Genomic DNA, 21,329 nt, shown 5'->3' on the forward strand with positions numbered 1-21,329 from the left:
AATGTTGGCCAATAGCTTCCAATTAACAATATTTACAGCGATCTATCTTACTCCAAGAATATAATGAATAAGTTTTCTGTGTTTTGTTATTATATAGGAATGAGAAGCAGCAGGTGTTTAAAAAAATCTACCTTATCTGATCTATTAATCAAATATGAGGTATTCAATTAAATATTCCGAAGTAATGTCCCAACTGGATGGTGCAAGTATATCTAGTTTTTAAATTATCCAAACAAGGTTCATAGTTCACATAAATGTCAAGAACTTTATTAGAGTTCCTTATCCAAATATTGAAGTCGCATTTCCCATTAAAAAGGCCATCAGTTGTATCATAACCACGGTTAATTAATTTAACAAAGGTCAGATAAATAGCTTCTTCAAAATTAGATCAGTAGTTTAGAGACAGTTAAACAGAGTATGGAATGTAATGCTTCCTAAGCTACTGGGACCTAGGAAGCATGCTATGGAAAGCAGACAATCAAGGTTATATGTGTAAGTTTAGATAGATATCCTGCTATTTAACTCAATTAAGTTGGGGTTAGGGAGAAAGATGTAAAACCATTCATCGGGTGATTAAACATGCTTGGCTTATGATCGTGAAAAGTTTGCATGGTCTGTGAAAGGTGCTGAAAGTGTACCAGAAAAATTATTCAATTTTATTGACTTGTCTAAATTACTGATTTCACAAACCAAAGTTTTGGAACACATTTTCTATGACAATTGCTGCTAATGTTCCTCAGCAATGTAGGAGATATATTATATCTCGATACCAATTCCTATTCCAGATTTAACAGAAAACATGAATAGTTCAAAACAAGGAAAATTGGTGGGGGGGGGGTTGTGGTCAAATTTTAACATGGGTGAACAGATAGAATTGAATACATTTGGGGGGTTAAATGGGTAAAAAATGGAAGCATGTTGGGAAGCTGGCTCCAACCCACTGATATCCAGGTTTTATTCAAGTGGGACAAGGGGTGGGCAGCCATGAGTCAAGGGATGGGCAGCCAACCCACTCAGAGGAAGTGGACATTTTGTACACATTGATGAGGCTGGAAGCCTCGTGTTTATTCTGTTTTGTAAGTTTAACTGTTGTCAGTCAGGTTTCCCAAGCAGCAACAGCAGCAGCAGCAGCGAGGGAAGGATAGACTCAGGAAAAAGGCAAGTGTCTTCACAGGAGTGCTTCCTCCTTCCCCCATGTAAGCCATCCCCCCTCTCTACCCCATGGTTAAAGGTTGGACCCTTCCTCCCAGGGTTAGGATCAGACACCTATCCACTCCATGGTCATGGATAGTATCTACCTGCCCCTTATGATTTCCACTGGAGTGCACCCCAGCCAAGTGGAAGCCAGACCTGTCAATCAAGGTGACTTCTAGGTGGGGAACAAGTCAATGAAGAATGACACAACGCTGTGGAGTTAACATTCCACATCACGCAGAGAAACCTAGACTTCTGGGTGTACCATACACTATGGGCTTCCCCTGCTCCAGCCATGTCAAAATGCTAAAAATCCCCCCCAACCCCATGACTTTATTGTGCAGCAAAATTACAGCAAAATTCGGTATTTTAATGCTCGTGGTACCCGGTTTATCACCAGTCTTCCATCATAACTTAAAGATGCAAACAACCATGGATCAGCTGAGGACCATTCCACAGCATAGACACTATCTTCATGTTCTTCATATGTGGCTATTATGCTGTCCTGTAGCGGTTCTTTCCTGCAAAGAAAAATTGATAGGTAGCTAAATTATTTTAGTACTTATTAGATGTCTCCAATGCAACTTAAAACACAACTTAATGGGAAAGACCCTTCAACCTCATCATATTTCACTACATATTGTGTAAAGGTTAACCTAGGGTACATCCATCAAGCCATAAACATGATAAAGTTGGAAAATTTACAGTTTGATATGGTAACAAGTGTACACACAGTCAAAGATTCAATTTTCTCCTTGACAGCCAGCACAAATTCTTCAGCCCTTTGAGTTCTCAATATCCACCAAGGTCCATTTGCTGCAACATCTGTCACCACTGTTTCCATATGATGGAAATATCACTTGTACAAATACTTCAATTACTGTCCTCCCTACTCCTTTATATATATCACATTAAAAATCTTACATAAAATAAGCTCTTGTTGTCCACAATCTTTAATTCTTGCTGTTACAACTTGTGGTCACAGTTTTGTGCCAACCTTCCCAATGTAAATTTCTATACGATTCCGACTCCACTTTGCTACAGCAGTTAAAACAAAATGCAGGCTCTGTCTAATAAGTAGCTTTATCATGCAAGTTTCTGAAATCTCTCCCCCAATTCCATCATAATATTTTATCATTCATCTCATCTCCTGAGACTGGCTGGGGGCAATAGTAAACAGTTGTTTTTCAGACTGGAAAAAAGTATATAATGATACCTTCCTCAGGGGTATGTATTAAGACCACCAATCCTTTTGATATATACACGTGGACATGGGTATACAGGACACAATTTCAAAGCTTGCAGATGATATAAAACTTGCCAAAGTAGCAAAAAGTGAAGAGGATAATAACAGACTCCAGGAGAACATAGACTGGTGAAATGGGCAGAAACATGGCAATAACATTTATTGCAGAGAATTGTGAAGTGATGCATTTTGGAAAGAATAAGGAGACACAGTATAAAATTTTAAAGGGAGTACAGGAACAGAAAGACTTAGGGTTTATGTGCAGAAATTTTTGAAGGTGGCAGGACAATTTGAGAAGACTGTCTTAAAAACATATGGGCTCTTTGGGCCTGCTTAATAGAGGCATTAGTACAAAAACAGAGAAATTATGTAAAACTTTTATAAATCACTGGTAGGCCCCTGCTTCCAATTCTGGGCACCACACTTTAGAAAAGATAAAGATCGTGGGGAAGATGCAGAAGAGATTTACTAGAATGGCACAAAGGATAAAGCACTTCAGTTACATGGAAAGACTAGGGAAGCTGGGGTGCTCTTAGATCAAAGAAGGTTAAGGGAAGATTTGATAGAGGTGTTCAAAATCAAGAGGTGTTTTGATAGAGTGAGTAAGGAGAAGCTGCATCCAGTCACAGAAAGGCAGTAAACAGATGACACAGATTTAAGTTAATTGCCAAGAGATGAGATGAGAAGATTTTTAAAAAACTGTGACATCCACACACTGCCTGAAATGGATTGGATAAATACCTGAAGGGGAGAAATTTGTAGGACTATGGGGAAAGAGCAGAGGAGCAGAAGCAATTGGTTAGACCTTTCAAAGAGCCAACACACACAATAGGCTGAATGGTCTCCTTCTGTACTGTGTCATTCTATGATTCTGTAATAATCAATGATCATCTGATGAAGTATCCTTGAGTGTCCTTTATTTCAACAGCTGTCTTTTACAGAGAATAATGGTGCCTACATTGTTGTGGTGTTCTTCCAATAAGCATTAAAATGGAGGAGGTGGTAGTGTACTGTAATGTCACTGGACTTATTATCCTGAGGTCCAAGCTAATTTTCTGGGGACAGGGGTTCAAATGCCACCATGGTAGTTAGTGAAATATAAACTCAATTAATAATCTAGAGTTGAAAAGCTGTTTCAGTAATGGTAACCATGAAGCCATTGCTGATTGTCATAAAAACCCATCTGGGTTCACTAATGTCCTTGAGGGAAGGAAATCTGCCATCCTAACCTGGTCTGGCCTACATGTGACTCTAGACCCACAGCAATGTGGCTGACTCTTAACTGCCCTCTGAAATGGTTGGCAAGCCACTCAGTTCAAGGGCAATTAAGGATGGGCTAGCCTTGTCAGCGATGCCCACATCACATGAAAGAATAAATAGTTTTTTTTTTAAAGTGTAGTGGAGGCAGATTCAATCGAGGCATTCAAGAGGGAATTAGATTATTATTTGAAAAGAAATAATTTACAGGAAAAAGGCAGGAGAATGGCAGTAAGTGAAATGTTCATTCAAAGAACTGGTACAGACATGATGGGCCAAATGGCCTCCTGTGCTGCAATAATTTTGTGATAAAAATTTATAGCAGAATATAATTTATCCTTCAGTATTAAATTGTACATAGCTTTCCACATGCACTGAATTCCAAATTGATCTTGTCCATATTTAACACCATCAAAATGCTACTCTGTAAAAAGAAAGACTTGAATTTACTTAGCGCGATCACCAAACGTCTAAAATCCCTTTATAGCCAATGAAATACATTTGAGGTGCAGTCATTGTTGTAGTATAGAAAACATTTCTAATCTGCGCACAGCAACTCCCACAAACAGCAATGTAATGATGATTGGATTTGTGTTCTTGTGATATTGATTGAGGGATAAACCTTGGTCTGGACACTGGAGATAACTCTCCTGCTCTTCTTTAAAATAGTGTCATGGGTTCTTTTACATCCACCTGGGAGGACAGATGAGGCTTTGGTTCACTTCCTCATCTGAAAGACAGCACCTCGACAGTACAGCATTCCCTCAGTTCTGCACTGGAGTGTCAATATTGATTTTTGTGCTCAAGTTCTGGAATGGGACTTGAACCCAGAATGTTGCGCCTCAGACCCTGTGACCTTGTATATTTAAGCCAATGCAGTTTGTCGTTGGTTGTATTCACCGTCATTCACAGACGTATTATTGAGGGAGCACATCAGTAGTGAAGGGAACATTCTCTGGTCACATATTTTATCCTGACAAGAGCTGAGTACTATAGTACATTTAATTTGTTTAAGATAAAGCTAGTGTCCTGCTGAATCATAGGAGTCTAAAATGCATACACTAAACAGCATATTAATTCAGATCAACTTACTTCACCAAATACTTCTGACTGCTGATTCACATGTATAGGGCACAACATGGATACAAAATCTGACTCTTAGTTGCACTCACACGAGTTGTCAAATTTTGGCCAATCACAGGATGAAAATATTTGCACACATGCCTCGGAGGAGAAAAAAAATCGCAGGGCTGCATGGTAAAGGCAGGGGAGTGGGACTTGGCGGGTTGATTTTGCAGAGAACTGACATTGACATGGTAGGTCGAATGGCCTCCTTCTGTGCTGTAACAATTCTTGATTCGATAATAAAAGAAACTCTTTAATTCCCTTCCAGTATATAAGTGTATCCTGTTTTGGGGTACAGTAGCATAGTTGTTATGTTACTGGACTAGTAATCTGGAGACCTGGATTAATGATCTAGTCATTAATTCAAATCCTAGCACCTGTAGCTGTGCATTCTTGTATAAAGGAAACAACATTTCTACATGACTTCTTCCATTTTTTATGGTTTTCTGGAGGACCTGGCCTCTTTTCTCATTTTACAATTCATCCAACTTATATTGCATAATTTTAGCTCAATATATCCACTGTCACGTTTTTTACTGCTCATGCATATTGCTGAATGGCAGAGTGCAATCCTGAAATAGCGCATCACTATCAAGAGTAGAGGAGCTGTCATTTTATTAATTCAGGGCTGCGGGCATCATTGGTAAGGCCAATTGCTCACCCCTAACTGTCCTGGATAAGGTGATGGTGAGCCACCTTCTTGAATATATCTAAGTGGCTTGCTAGACCATTTCAAAGGGAAGTTAAGAGTCAACAAGATAATTGTGTGGTTCTGCATGTAAAGATGTACCAGACCAGGGAAGAATGGCAGATTTCCTTCCTTAAAGGGCATTAATGAACCAGGTGGATTTTTACCATAATCCAGTAGTTACATGATCATCATTACTAATACTAGCTTTTTCCCCCAAAATTCCGGATTTATTTATTTTAGTTAGTTAACGGAATTTAAATTTTCCAGCTATAGGTGCTGGGATTTGAATTAATAACTCTAGATCATTAATCCAGCCCTCCGGATTACTAGTCCAGTAACGTAACCACTATGCTACTGTACCCCGAAACAGGATACAGGCATGTTACAGTTCTTATATACTGGAGGAGAATTAAAGAGTTTCTTTTATTATAGAATCAAGAATGGTTACAGCACAGAAGGAGGCCATTCAGCATATCATGTTTATGTTAGCTCTTTACAAAATCAACTCACCTAGTCCCACTCCCCTGTCTTTACCACGCAGCCCTGCAATTTTTTTCTCCTCAGATAACTGTCCAATTCTCTGTTGATAGCCATGATTGAATCTGCCTTTCCCACACTCTCAGGCAGTGCATTCCAGACTCTAATTTTGGGTTCAGTATGCACATGTAAAACCTTTACCATCCTTTTCTCTCTCTCCCTCTCTCCTCATCTCACTAGGCTCCCACCATGTCCTGTAAAAAGATATTCACTGATTTCTACTTTTATAGTAAAATAACTATCGGTCCTACTTCTTTGCAGACAAATCAAATTTGAGGTGTTACGTTCTTTCTCCTCCTGTTAGGACACTATTGATCAGAAGCACTTTCTGCAGACAGTAACACCCAGCATTCTCAATAACTCTTTATTGTCTCTATCTGCCCCAGAACATATTAGTAAGACCTTCACTCAATAATAAAGAATTGGGACAAGCTAATTGCTTAAGTTCTTTTTCCATTTTAAGGCAGAAAGTAAAAACAAATTATTTTTTACAGAAGAAAGAAAGTTGTGATTATACAACTGAAATGATATGAGCTACAAACACATCTCCAGTAATTCACAAACAAAATCAAGGCAGGTTCAATTTAAAGACACATTAAAAACAAAGGAATTCTTGCCCTGTCAAGTCAATGAATATTTCAACATTGATTCAGAATCAGAAGGGCAAATTCCAAGTTCCGATCCAAAAACTGAACACATATTCCAAGGTGACATTTCAGTGTAGTACCGACTTGAGTGCCATAATGGCTTTCAGATGAGACATTATACTAAGGCCCTGTCTCCATGCTTATGTGGATGCAAAAGATCCCATGGCACTATTCAAAAAGCAGGAGAGTTGTCACAGTATTCTGAACAATGTTTATCCCGCAGACAACAAAAACAAAATAGATGGATCTAGTCATACACTTCAGTGCTAAAATGAGACCATAAAACCTTGCATGCCTACATCATAACAATGAGCACACTTGAAATGTATTGAGTCTGGGACACTGCATGGAAACGAAAAAGGCTAATTAAATCTATGTTTTTGGTATATTGTTGCAGTTCATAATCCGCTTTTTAAGGTTCTGAATTATCTTTAAAATATTACTTTCAAATTATAATACAAAAAGCAACTTAAAATAATTAGAAATGAATACCAGTTTTTAGTTAACAGCCGTTAAAAATGAGAGACTATTTTTATGGGGTTTTTTTTAAGTTGGACATATTCAATGAACATAATTGCAAATTGTTAACCAAGTTACATTTTACAATGGTATTAATATCTTTCTTTTAGTAAACTGCACTGTCACTATATAGGCAATGTTCAGTTGAGTGAAATATTACTGCTAAATGATAATCAGTTTACTTAAATTTTGGTTGAAACTCTCACCTTTAAAGAGGTTATTCAGTTGTAACCACAGGTATCACCCTCAATGATCAACAGGAATTGAACTAATTATTATGGCCAAAGAATGCCATTCACAATTTTCTCATCTATAATTACATTTTCTCGTTTATAACGTATTTGACAGCCATTTAATGTACCCAGGTTGAAACCATCAAGAATTTGTTCTTCATTCTTTACTTATGACATCTGTTATCTTCCAAACATATGAAAATCAATGATTGTCTAATATAGGAGAGGCACTCGCGGTCCAATAGAAAAATAATTATCTGCGAGCAGGATCCAAATAACTGTTTATGATATTAGATGTGCCTGCTGCAAACGTTTATTCACTATGACCAAAATGCTTTCTCGTCATACTATGGGCATAAAAGCACATTAAATGGGAACAGAAGTGAAATGGGTATAGTATAGATTAATTCTTGATGCTGATGCCTCTTGTCCAGGTTTTACCATGCTGGGAATGCTACATGTAAAACTAATTTATCTGGTGGTAAAAAGTTTTGCCACAAAGTCCTGTGCAGTGGACTTGCATCCAATAGGAACTGAGTTGAGACTATCTCAACTTATCTCACATTCCTCTTACGCAGCCAGATAAAAGATGCCTTCAGTGCAAGTCCTGTGGGTGAGAGACCAGCATTCTATGAACTGAACAATTCCTGGTTTTCCTATTTTAAATGCGTGAATCTGATGAGGTGTGGGTTAACTGCTGCACTATAGCATCAGAGTTCCATTTGTCTTAATTTTATTAACTAAATATTTTTGTTAATGACAATAGTAATTCAAAGGTACTCTACAGATAAGAATAATTGGTGTAAGAGTTATTACATTTTAGATGTTTGTTTACTGAGGGTAATTTATGCTCTTCCACTCCTGGCATGAAGCCCATGACTACAGTAGCAGATACAGAGCTACAGGACTGTTGTCCCAATTCTCCAATTTGAACTTGTCACTATCTAAGCTCCGCATTGGAGGTAGAGCCAAATAAAATTACTCCTTTGTTTTTAAAGCTGCATTTTCCATTTTCCCCAAACTCTCATAGAAACACACTGTATTTCAAGCATGAAAACCTGCATGCCAATTGAATTTAATAATAAATTCGTCTAACTTCTATATTAAAGTAACAGACTTAATGGCAGTTTCTCCAAAGGGTTTGCACAGGTGCACATGAGATCAAGGTTTAGTGGACTCTGAACTGAGCTTTAGGTATTTGAGGTAGGATACTGCAGCTTTAAAATTATTCTTATATCCTGCTTTGAACAGTAGACCAAAAAACAATGAAAATGCGCAGCTTGTTCATTATAGATCTGTTAGTATTTATTGCCCAGCCTTCGTCGCCCAGAGGGCATTAATAGTTAACTGAGAATCTGGGGAAGGCAGAAGGTTTCCAGTCCGGTACCATGGCCACTAGGTTAGTATACCCAAATAATATTAGATCATTGATATGGAGTGGTCCGTTAACATTGCAACAGAACTTCTCACATTGTGGCTGGAATTTTCCGGCATCCCTGCGGTGGGGCCAGTGAGCCCCATTGAAATCTCCATTTACATTGGCCAGACAGGAAAATCCCGCCAGCGTGAAGGGCTGGAAAATTCCAGCCTGTCTGTCAATTGCTGATGTGTTTGTAAAGTTAATAACGGCTAAATAATAAATAATTAATAAAAAGACTGCGACTGGTTACGTACTTTTCTTCATTGTGATTGTCTTCTTGATCGCTTAAATCATCATCATCCACTAGGTGGCCGAAGGGCTCTGATGAAATAGAAACCATGTTGGAAAGAATGACTCTGCTGTCACTGCTGGCAGTCAACACCAGCTGATCGTGTGAATGATTGTATCGGATACTCCATACCCTGCATACAAACATAACAGAATATTTTCAACTCACAAGTAAAATTCAAAGTACTGGCACTAAATAGTGATAAACAGAAAGGAAAGATAGTTCTCGTTCCATCCAAGTGCCCGTTTTTACTGTTCCGTAATGGCGCAGCAAATTAATTATTTGGTCAAAGTTAGTTACTACGGCAAGAAATTGTTTTGCGTGATTCGGCTGGAGTGTCTGAAGAGAATAGCCTGAGACTTGCACCAAATTGGGCTTTGAGTCTTAATACCATCATTCCTGTGAGCTGTGGATGACAACTGGGCAGCTCATCAGATTGGCCCTTCATAAAATCAGCTGGCTCAGACTCTGAGCTAGCTTGCAGCTTCTGGGAAGCTGAGGCAGATAGGAATTAGGCTGGCAGTGACCTCAGTACTGTTGTGGGGTCAGGAGGAGCACTGCAGTTTTTCCCATCTCTACATTGAGGCAAGTTTTAAAATAAAAAACTTGTGTTTGTGGCCATCAGCCTACTTCCTGCCAAATTTTGGAGTGGGATCCTGAAACAGATTTCAGGCAGACACTCTGAAGTCACTAGCTTCCAATTTGGCACCTGGCACACTCTGAATCAGGTATGGGATAATACCTGCCTTCACTCATTTAGCACCCAGCAGGCTCAATTGCTCTCTCTATATCTTTCTATATCATTAAAAGTTTTGCCTTTGTGTGTAAGTAATATTTTACAATGTTGCTTATTAGTCCATGCTAACAGAACAATGCTACAGAATGCTACAGAACAAATCCTGTAAGAATTTACAAGGCAGTTATTAAAAAAAAACTTCTGCTCATATTTTCCATTATTAATTTTCATTTATTTATCAGTACTAGTAGATCTCCCATTTCATTGCTCATCTGTTATTGGGACCTGGTGTGTGGTTTCCAATGTTTATCTAAGTCCTTTTTTAACTTAAATTCGTCCATTACTCTAATACAGCAAGTTTATTGAAGCAATATATCAAATGATTGAAAAACAATGAAGATATATAGTCTCTCAGATATAATTGCAATACTATTGATACTTTAAATTTCTATCTTATACAAGAGACTTTGTTCTTCCACCCCTTCCAAACTAAACCTCATTTTTGTTTAAATCTTTCCAGTTGTTTACACAACTATATCAAAGTGGTTGATTTCCAATGACATAAGAATATGGTCTCTCTCTTGCCAGTCTCTGATGTCTTTGTCTACCTGATTCTCTTTATTTCTCCTCTTCTGAATCTATTTCTCTCTTTTCTTCTCTGCCATTTCTCTCCCTTAACTTTTCTTTTTACTTTTATCATTATCCTCCTACTTCTCTCTCTTTAACCAGGAGGTACGGCTTTAACTGGCAGGGAAGAATACCATGAATGCCTGCATGCTGCATTTGAGGTGATGAATCAAGAGAAAATGTGGGCCCTCAACACTTCCCTTCTCAGTCCTTCCTCCAATCACTCGTATTCCACCTATGCTCTTACTCCTATCAAGTGCCCCCCGTATCCCTTCACCTTCGTACTACTTTCCGACTATGACCTTTAATGCTTTCCCTTTGAAGTATCACTGTATCCTCTATCCCTATATACTCCCTTCTGATTTTCCATCATCACATATATAATCCATAGCTGAGAGGATTCCTGAACAGCTGCACTGACTGCACTTTTCTCACCCGACCCAGGTCGAAAGGTTGGGCAAGAAACGTGCGGCTGCATTTTAGTGTATGTAAGTAGGAGCGGAGTGGCAATCTGACTGTATTTGCCATTCCACAGGTGTTCTGACCCGTGATTTCCTCCTAGAATCTAACTGCATATGGCGCCCACTAATCCCTCAATACCCACCCATTCCTCATAAGAGTGGATCACAAGAGCCTGGAGGCACCCCCTCACCCTAAACTAGCTTCCCAACGCTCCACAAAATCCTTTCCATTTGTTTCCTCCAAAAAATACTTTGCTTGCTTTCAAACTTTAAGCTTTTGTTAAAAAAATCAAATTAGAATGAAGAAAAAAAGTCCTCGTCTGTGGTTCTCTCTATTTGTGTCTTTGTCTCCCTCTGTTTCATGTGCTGAAATTTTTTCAGTCTCAGCTGTACATGAGTAACATGTATGTTTCTGTCAACAAAACACAGTTAAGAGAAATATTTGGCTTCAACATTCAACTGCTTTTTTTTGAAGAATATTAATACGACTAAAAATAGACACATTCACCATCTTAGACGCAGAAAGAGAGAGGAAGTAAAGAAGGAACATAGATAATTCAACCAATGGAATGATTAGTGGTTGTATCCCAATTTTTTTTTAATTCATTCAAGGGATGCAGGTTTTGCTGGTTAGGCCAGCATTTATTGCCCATCCCCAACTGCCCTTGAGAAGGTGGTGGTGAGCTGCCTTCTTGAACTGCTGCAGTCCCTGTGGTATAGGTACAACGACACTGCTGTTAGGGAGGGGTTTCCAGGATTTTTACCCAACGACAGTGAAGGAACGGCAATATATTTCCAAGTCAGGATGGTGAGTGACTTGGAGGGGAACTTCCAGGTGATGGTATTCCCACGTATCTGCTGCCTTTGTCCTTCTAGATGCTACTGGTTGTGGGATGGAAGGTGCTGTCTAAGGAGCTTTGGTGAGTTTCTGCAATATGCAATATATCCATATGCAGTTAGATTCTGGGAGGACATCAGGGGCCAGAATGCACGTGGAACAGCAAATACAGTCAGATTGCCATTCTGCTCCTACTTACTTACACTAAAATGCAGCCGCACATTTCCTGCCCAACCTTTCGACTTGAGCCGGGTGAGAAAAGTGCAGTGCAGCTGTTCAGGAATCCTGTCAGTCAAGCGCAGGAGAGTCGGGGGAAGTAAAGCTAGCTGTCGTAAGGCTGGTAAATTTATAGGCCCCAGCTACTTTGAGAAGCCAGGGAAAAGGCAAGTGCACAAGGTAAGTGAGGGTGGGGTGTGGGGGGGGTGTGTGTGATTAGTGTGGCGGTCAGATGGTCAGTGTTGTTGGGGAGGTCAGGGAGGTGAGGCACCTGTCAGGAGGGTAGTTGCAGTTTGGGGGGTAGTTGACAATTTGGAGGTTAGTTGGCAATGGTGGAGGTAACCGGGGGGGTGGGGAGGGGAGTTGAGAGGTTGGGGTGCCTCGCGAGGGGTCAGGAGGTTAGTTGGGGGTGGAGGTCCCAAGGGGCTCAGTACTGTAGTTAACCAGGAGTAAGAAATGGTTTTAATTCTTCTAACCTTTCATGGGTAACTATTCCGGAAAGACAGTCGGAACCATCAGAAGACTGCGATTTAAATCGGAGTTTCAGATGGTTCCCAGTGCAGAGTAATTGCCCAACAGAAAGTTGAACTTCCTGGGCAATTGTCGTGCAATCCTTACATAAGGACTTCCAGTTGGGGGTGGGGGTGTTGGGTTACCGCATCTTTTGGGTACCTCCCAGGTATGATGCCCCGGAGATTGGAAGTTATGAGCTCAGGTAATTCTTTTTCCTTTCAAGGATAACACCTCTGCTGCATCACCAGTTTGCGCTATCAGGCTTCATTAACACTTACCCCACCTTCCTACCCAAGAAAAAACATTATTGCTATCAATTGTAAAACAAACTGTGACTTGAAGTTTAAAAAAGATACACAAAACTTAATTAATTCAGCATACTATTTTACTTGTCTAAACCTTGTACGTACCAAGGTATTTTAATGTATATCTAAAGGGAAGTCAAAAGTACTAAGTGTTGAATTGCCTAAGAAGTTCTCAAAGATTTTTTTTAATGTAAGTTTGACATTAAATATCCAAACTACATCAAATGATATATACAGAGTAATTCTGCAATCTGGTGCTCCCAGCAGGGATCGATGTTTACAGTGATTGCATCTCGGGAAGTAATGGATAGAAAATGATGAGCTTCATCCCTTTGATTCTTTTCCTTCCAAATGTGATTCTCAGCTGAAAGCATGGAGTCACCCTGTAGTACGTTTCCATGTGTAGGTTTTTATGCATTACGTAAAATATGAAAGGCAATTTATTAATTTTATTTAACCCATAATGTTTCAACAATAAAGTCTGATTGCTCACAAATGTAGCTTTAGTGCTGAAATCATGCCTAAGAACCTAACGATGCCATCATTTAATGTATAGCGGTGAGCACACATATATATACTCATTCTATATGGAGTTACAAGACAGCAATTATGAATGGGAAGCTCAGACTCGCTGTTGTCCTTTGTTAGCTCACAGATGCTGAGTTCATTGCAGCAGATCTATCACTAAATTCAGCGCAAACCAGAGATCAAACCTGGAACATTCCTAGACTGTAGTTCAGCAGGCGAGAACAAACCTATTTTAGCCACTGAGGTATCAAAGAGAATTCACTCTTCTGTGATGATATATCTCTATGTGTACATGTGTATTTGTTTGCTATTATCTTGCATTTGGACCCAAAATAGAAACAGAGGCCAGAACTTACCAGCCCCACTGCGGCAGGGCCAGCAAAGCCATTGAAAATGCTGGGCTCCCAGCCATGCATCCCAAATTATAATTCCGGTCACAAATGACACTCAGATGCTTCTAATGGAAAAATGTCAGCCGTTTCTGGGAAGGAAGGAAAATTGCCTCTTACCATTTGCAATCATTTAAACATAGCTCTTGGTGGGTGTGCCAAAAAGCAGTAGTGATGCGCATCAAGAAATCGTTGAACTGAACAATCCTGCCACCTTGACCAAGTGAACAGAAGAAACACTTACCAGTGGGAATGTTCTTCCAAAGTCTTGACTGGCTCATGAACATTTCTGGTGTCCCAAAACTTTACTTTACAGTCATCTCCACAGCTCGCCAAGTAGTATTGCTTGTTGGGATTGAAGTCAAGGTCTCGTACCAACTGGCCATGGGCATTTTCCATACAGTAAACTTGACTACATGAAAAGAAAGTGTGTAAAGTAGCTCACTTCTGATACAGCAATTTGTCACGCTTAGTGAAACATGGGAAATGCTTATTATTTATGAAAAGGATACATTACAGTCCATGCAGCAACCCTTCAAACAGTAAGTAACCAATTATCAAAAAATAAGGATATTTCATGACCACTTAAAAAAACAAATCTGCTGCACATTGTTTTTTAAACAAAGCATCTTCAAACCAATAAATACAGAAGGCCTAAGGCATTCTTCAAATCTTGATAAGAGCAGAAAGCATGTTATTTGAATTTGAAATTTTCTAAACCCTTTATCGCCATTATATTTAAGAGAAACCTAGTTACAGGAAGCCCCAGTAAGGAACTGGATTATAATCATATACAGTAGGGATTCTGCTCAGACACACTGGATGTTTGGTAATCTGTCAGGTGTTGTGGAGGATTTTTCTCACCAAGACAAATTTTTCTATCTACTTGATTGTCCTGAATGCAGTACCTCATACTGGGATATGGTACCGCATGTACCAGTTTCCTCAGAGTATGTGCGAGTCTGGTTAGGGAAAGCTGGCAATCTATTCAACTGTGGGGACAGAGTGCTGCAGGCAAATATCAACAATCCACACATACAGTTTGTAGCAGGGGTCACTGCATTTGGGAATGGGAAACTTGATTGTTCCTAGTTAATTGCAGTTCCCTGTGCTGACTAAGGTACTATTAAAAATTGTTTGAAAACAAAATCACTTCTAGTCCTTACAAATACAATTGAAAATCAGCATGATGCACATGAAATTGAACTGGTGTGACATAATTCCAAGTTTCCAACATCTTAAACTGGTGCAACAATTACACTATTTTGAAAGGACTATGTTAGTTCATAAAACATAGATTAAAAATAAAACCCCTCTGTCTTTTTTATCATTAACTTAAGTACATCATGTATAATATTTCTCAATCACCAGCTTTCATAATAAATCAAATTTTAATATTTAACACAGCTACATCCATAACTGGACACTATTGGTGTCTTCAATTATGCTTAGTGCTAAACTGGAGTAATACAATAACATGTGAGTTGACCACAATACTGACAAAGGGATTGACCATTTTTCTTGTTTGTTTCTGCTGTTGAAAATTGCTCCGTTTTGTAATATTGATAACATGTCGAAAAATTTTCAAGTTTAGGTCAGGATAGTACTGTCTATTTGATAATGCTCAATGTGTTTGAAATGTTCTCTTTTAGGGGAAGCGGAGGCATAGTAGTATTGTCATTGGACTAGTATTCAAGGGACCCAGGGTAATGCTCTGAGGTTGTGGATGGTGGAATTTGAATTCAATAAAAATCTGAAATTAAAAGTCTAATGATAACCATGATTGTCGTAAAAACCCTTCCGGTTCACTGATGGAAGGGAAGGAAATCTGCCATCCTTCCCTGGTCTGGCCTACTTGTGATGCCAGACCCACAACAATGTGGTTGACTCTTAAATGCCCTCTGAAATGGCCTAGTGGGCCACTCAGTTGTATCAAACTGCTACAAAGTTGAAAAGGAATGAAACCGGATGGTCTACCCAGCATCGACCTAGGCTGGAAACAACAATGGCAAACTCAGCCCTGTCAACCCTGCAAAGTCCACCTTACTAACATCTGGGAGCTAGTGCCAAAATTGAGAGAGCTGTCTCAAAGGTAAGGATTTTACAGCCCCTCCCGCTTGGCAGAATATTACTGTCCCGTTGAGCTAAATGGAGATTTAAATGCCTTACCGCATCCACTGGGAGTAGATACGTGGGGCTGTAAAATCTTGGCCATAGGCAACAGCCTGACATAGTCAAGCTCATAGAATCATACCTTAAAGATAAGGTCCCAAACACCACCGGCAGGACAGACTCAGAAGACGTGGTGGCACAGTGGTATGCATTCGGGAGGGAGTTGCCCTGGAGAAGTCCTCAACATCGACTCAGGATCTGGTGAAATCTCATGGAATCAGGTCAACATGGGCAGGGAAACCTCCTGCTGATTACCGCGTACCGTACCTCACTCCCACCTCCCTCAGCTGATCAATCAGTACTCCTCCCTCAGCTGATCAATCAGTACTCCCCCATGTTGAACACCACTTGGAGGAAGCACTGAGGGTGGCAAGGGCACAGAATGTGGGGGGCTTCAATGTCCATCACCAAGAGTGCTTCAGTAGCACAACTACAGACTAAACTGGCTGAGTGCTAAAGGACATAGCTGCTAGACTGCGTCAGGTGGTGAGGGAACCAATAAGAGGGAAAAACGTACTTGATCTCATCCTCACTAACCTGCCTGCTGCAGATACATCCGTCCAAGACAGTATCGCTAGGAGTGACCACCGCACATTCCTTGTGGAGACGAAATACCGTCTTCACACTGAGGATACCCTCCATCGTGTTGTGTGGCAGTACCACCGTGCTAAGTGGGATAGACTTCTAACAGATCTAGCAACTCAAGACTGGGCAACTGTGAGGGGCTGTCGGCCATCAGCAGCAGGAGCTTGGCCTAAATAGCCAAGTGGTTATGGTACTGGGTTTGTAACCCCAAGATCAAGAGTTCAAATCTCACAATGGCAAACTATGAAACAATGTAACTTCATCTGAAACAGATGGAAACAGGTTTACTCAAAAGAGTATCAGCAGCAGGATTGTACTCAATCATAATCTGTAATCTCATGGCCCAGCATATCCCCCACTCTACTATTACCATCAAGTCAGGGGATCAGCCCTGGTTCAATGAAGAGTGCAGGAGGGCATGCCAGGAGCAGCACCAGGCATACCTAAAAATGAGGTGTCAACCTGGTAAAGCTACAACACAGGACTACTTGCGTGCCAAACTGCATAGGCAGTAAGCAATAGATAGAGCTAACGATTTCACAATGAACAGATCAGATCTAAGCTCTGCAGTCCAGGCCTCCTCTGGAAGTCACCAGCATCGCAGCTGCCAGTCTTCAGCCAATTTGATTCATTCCATGTGTTATCAAGAAACAGTTGAAGAAACTGGATCCGACAAAGGATATGGCGCTCAGACAACATTCTGGCAATAGTACTAAAGACTTGTGCTCCAGAACTTGCTGTACCCATAGCCAAGCTGTTCCAGTACAGCTACAACGCAGGCATCTATCTGGCAATGTGGAAAATTGCCCAGGTATGACTTGTATGGAAAAAGCAGGACAATTACTGCCCCATCAGTCTACTCTCGATCATCAGTAAAGTAATGGAAGGGATCATCAACAGTGCTATCAAGCGGCACTTGCTTTGCAATAACCTGCTCATTTTGGGTCCCGCCAGGCCACTCAGGTCCTGACCTCATTACAGCCTTGGTTGACATTCAGGCAGCATTTAACCAAGTATGACATCAAGGAGCCCTAGAAAAACTGGAGTCAATGGGAATCAGGGAAAAATTCTCCGCTGATTGGAGTCATACCTAGCACAAAGGAAGTGCCTGTGGTTGTTGGAAGTCAATCAACTTAGTTTCAGGACATCACTGCAGGAATTCCTCAGGGTAGTGCCCTCGGCCCAACCATTTCAGCTGCTTCATCAATGACCTTCCTTCCATCATAAGGTGATGGAAGTGAGGGTGTTCACTAATGATTGCACAATGTTCAGGTTCATCCGTGACTCCTCAGATACTGAAGCAGTCCATGTCCAAATGCAGAAAGACCTTGACAATATTGGGCTGGCAAGTGCCAAGTAACATTCATGCCACACAAATGCAGCAATGACCATCTCCAACAAGAAGGAATCTAACCATCGCCCCTTGATATTCAATGGCATTACCACCTCTGAATCCCCCACTTTCAACATCCTGGGGGTTACGATTGACAAGAAACTGAACTGGGCTAGCCATATAAATACTGTGGCTACAGGAGTAGGTCAGAGGCTAGGAATCCTGCAGTGAGTAACTCACCTCCTGACTTCCCAAAGGCTGTCCACCATCTACAAGCACAAGTCAGGAGTGTGATGGAATACTGTCCACTTGCTCAGATGAGTACAACTCCAACAACACTCAAAAAGCTTGACACCATCCAGGACAAAGCAGCCCACTTGATTGGCATCCCATCCACAAACATTCACTCCCTCCACCACTGACGCACAGTGGCAGCAGTGTGCACCATCTACAAGATGGGCCGCAGGAACTCACCATGCCTCCTTAGACAGTATCTTCCAAACCCACAACCACGACCATCTAGAAGGGCAAGTTCAGCAAATGCATGGGAACACCACCGCTTGGAAGTTCCCCACCAAGCCACTCATCATCCTGACTTGGAAATATGTCGCCATTCCTTCACTGTCGCTGGATCAAAATCCTGGAACTCCCTCTAACAGCACTGTGGGTGTACCGACACCATATAGACTGCAGTGGTTAAAGAAGGCAGCTCATCACCACTTTCTCAAGGGCAGTTAGGGTTGGGCAATAAATGCTGGCCTAGTCAGCGACACCCACATCCCATGAATGAATAAAAAAAAAACACAGAACTAGCTAACGGCATTACGAATGCTGACACTGAGGTAGTTTTTTTTAAATTTGTGTTTTTTTTGATAGTTTCTACAATACTAATGGTATGAAAATCTTTGAAGGCCCTCCAATATAACACATCACCCCAAAACGATATTATGGCAGTACATAGTTCATGATTTGATTACCAATATTTTCATAGAAAATGAATAGTACAGCAATAATCTCTGAATCTGTGGCAGTGTAAACCGTTCCCTGTATATTGCAGTGAAGACCTAAGTGGAAGACTACAAATATGATGAGAAATATCAAACTGGTTACAACTGTCCTTAAATAAGCCTCTTCAGTAATGATGCAAAATGGACAGATATCTGGTACAAAGCTCTAACTTCTTGTTCAACTCCAATATGTGATGAGTTACTTTAGGTGGATGCTAACTATCCCGTGGCACTTTCTGGAGAAGACCAAAGCTCTTCTGCACAGCACTCATGCTCAACCAATACCACCAAAACACATTATAAAGTTACTTATTTTGTCTTGTGTGTTCTCAGGATGTAGGTGACACTGACAAGGCTCCCTTTATTGCCATCTATAGCTGCTGAGAAGGTGGTGATAGAACTATGGTGCTGAGCTACAGAGAATAAACAAATAAATAAATCCAAATATATTCATGGTGTTAACAATTAGTAGTAGTACTGGAGAAATTCATGAGACCGAAAGTTGATAAATTCCCCGGACCTGATGATCTACATCCCAGAGTATCGAAAGAGGTGGCTGTAGAGATAATGGATGCATTGGTAGCCATCTTCCAAAATTCAACAGATTCTGGAATGGTTCCTGCAGATTGGAACATGGTAAATGTAACCCCATTATTTAAGAAAGGAGGGGGAGAGAAAATGGGGAACCACAGACCTGTTAGCATGACATCAGTAGTAAGCAAAATGCTAGAATCTATTGTAAAGGATATGATAACTGGACAATTAGAAAATAATGGTAGGATTGGGCAAAGTTAACATAGATTTATGAAATAGAAATCATTTTTGACAAATTGAGTTTTTTTTTTGAGGGTGTAACTAGCAGAAGAGATAAGGTGTCAGTAAATTTGGGGGCAGCATGTTTCCTCCCTTTGGCAGCCATGACTTTGCAGCAGCTTCTGATCCCTTAGAGATAGTGCTAGTTCTGTGCAGGAGCACCTGTTAAATCTGGCGCTCGAATTACCGGCGGCCTGAGATGACGGCAGGACAGATGAATCCTGTGATCCGGAATGTTCCTGGGAATACATTATTAACAAGGTGGGATGCGCTGGGAATGTGACGATACTGCACAAAAAGCCGCCATTATGGCCGGTGGGTGAAATGTCCCTTTACCCACCCGCTACCATACTTTGTGCAAATCTGGGACAATTCTGCCCAGAGTCAGAATAAAAAGTATTCCATTTGGGACTGAGATGAGGAGGAATTTCTTCATCCAGAGGGTGGTGAATCGTTGAAATTCTCTACCCAGAAGGCTGTGGAGGCTTCAAAACAGAGATCAATAAATTTCTAGATATTAAAAATATCATGGGATATGGGGATTTTTTGTAAAAATGGCAATGAGGTAGGTGAATGGTGGAGCAGGCTCAAGTGGCCTACTCCTGATCCTATTTCTTAGGATCAACAACCAACAGGGAAAAATTAGAAATTGAGCAGAGGGAACTTTGCTACTTTGGGCAGCAGCAGGTTTTCTGGCAACAAATGGAAAATCTCCATGATCATAATAGGTGAGAATCCTGAACATTCTATTACTATGCATTCGAGCTCTAAAACACAGTATTAGGAAGATGTGGTATTGCGCTGAAACTTACAGGGTTGACAGGTGCAAGTTTGGTTTATTTATTCAAAACTCCAGTGATGGTTTAATCCCAAACCACCTTCCTATCACAAAAACAGTAACTGAACTAAAGCAGCCTCTACCCAGTTGAAATGATTGTTGTGTATGTGCTGAAGAGATAAAACCGCTTCTTGAGAAGGCCTGCACAGAACAATCTGTGTATAATACCTCTTAACCAGAGACAAAGAAGGATTTATTTTTTATGGTGCACGTCAAGCTCCAGGTTATGCAAACAGTTTGTACTTTAAAATAAATACGAAAATCTGTTCAGCTTTGGTATCACCAACAGAAGTGGATTTAATTTTCCAAAACTGCAACTGGAGAAATTAAGAGATTAAAGTCTCTGCTGGGAGAGACCTCAATCCCCGCACCTCGATCCCCTGCGGGACACTCCCCACACCACACCCCTGACTCCCCAAGGGACTGCCCCCATCACATAACCGCCACCCTAGGACCCACCCTCACCCGTCACAACTGCACGCCCTCCAAGGCCGACTGCCCCCTCCACCCCGGGCCGCTCAACCCCGTACGCACCCACTCTGATCGCCACTACACGAAGTTCAGCCCAAAGTTTAAAATAATAGTTTAAAACCTCTGAATGAAAAAGGTGAATGCTTCCCATCTAAACAAAGGTATAACTTATATAATTTGACTGTAGAGCAATACCTTACCTTAGGAATTTCAAATCTTTGGGTTTAAAAAATAGCAAATGAGGATGTCATCTTGGGCTGATATATGGCACAAGTAATTTATGCATTGAAGGGTAAAGTGACCAGTACCCTTCATATAGAGAAGGAAGTACAATTTCCT

At 40.6% G+C, this 21,329-nt stretch overlaps 1 protein-coding gene across 2 annotated transcripts in view; it reads right to left on the reverse strand.

The window, feature by feature from the left end:
• Positions 1-245: 245 nt before the first annotated feature.
• Positions 246-21,329, reverse strand: part of eipr1 (EARP complex and GARP complex interacting protein 1) — an 80,095-nt gene continuing 59,011 nt past the window's right edge. For both annotated transcript variants that reach the window (XM_041188510.1, XM_041188509.1), the window contains exons 7-9: positions 14,016-14,183; positions 9,124-9,291; positions 246-1,715 (exon numbers count right to left, since the gene is read on the reverse strand). In XM_041188510.1, coding sequence (XP_041044444.1) covers positions 1,544-1,715; positions 9,124-9,291; positions 14,016-14,183 — 508 coding nt within the window. In that variant the 3' untranslated portion in view covers positions 246-1,543. The remainder of the gene's footprint in view (positions 1,716-9,123; positions 9,292-14,015; positions 14,184-21,329) is intronic.

This window comes from Carcharodon carcharias, chromosome 5 (assembly GCF_017639515.1).
Source record: "Carcharodon carcharias isolate sCarCar2 chromosome 5, sCarCar2.pri, whole genome shotgun sequence".
Lineage (NCBI taxonomy): Eukaryota > Metazoa > Chordata > Chondrichthyes > Lamniformes > Lamnidae > Carcharodon > Carcharodon carcharias.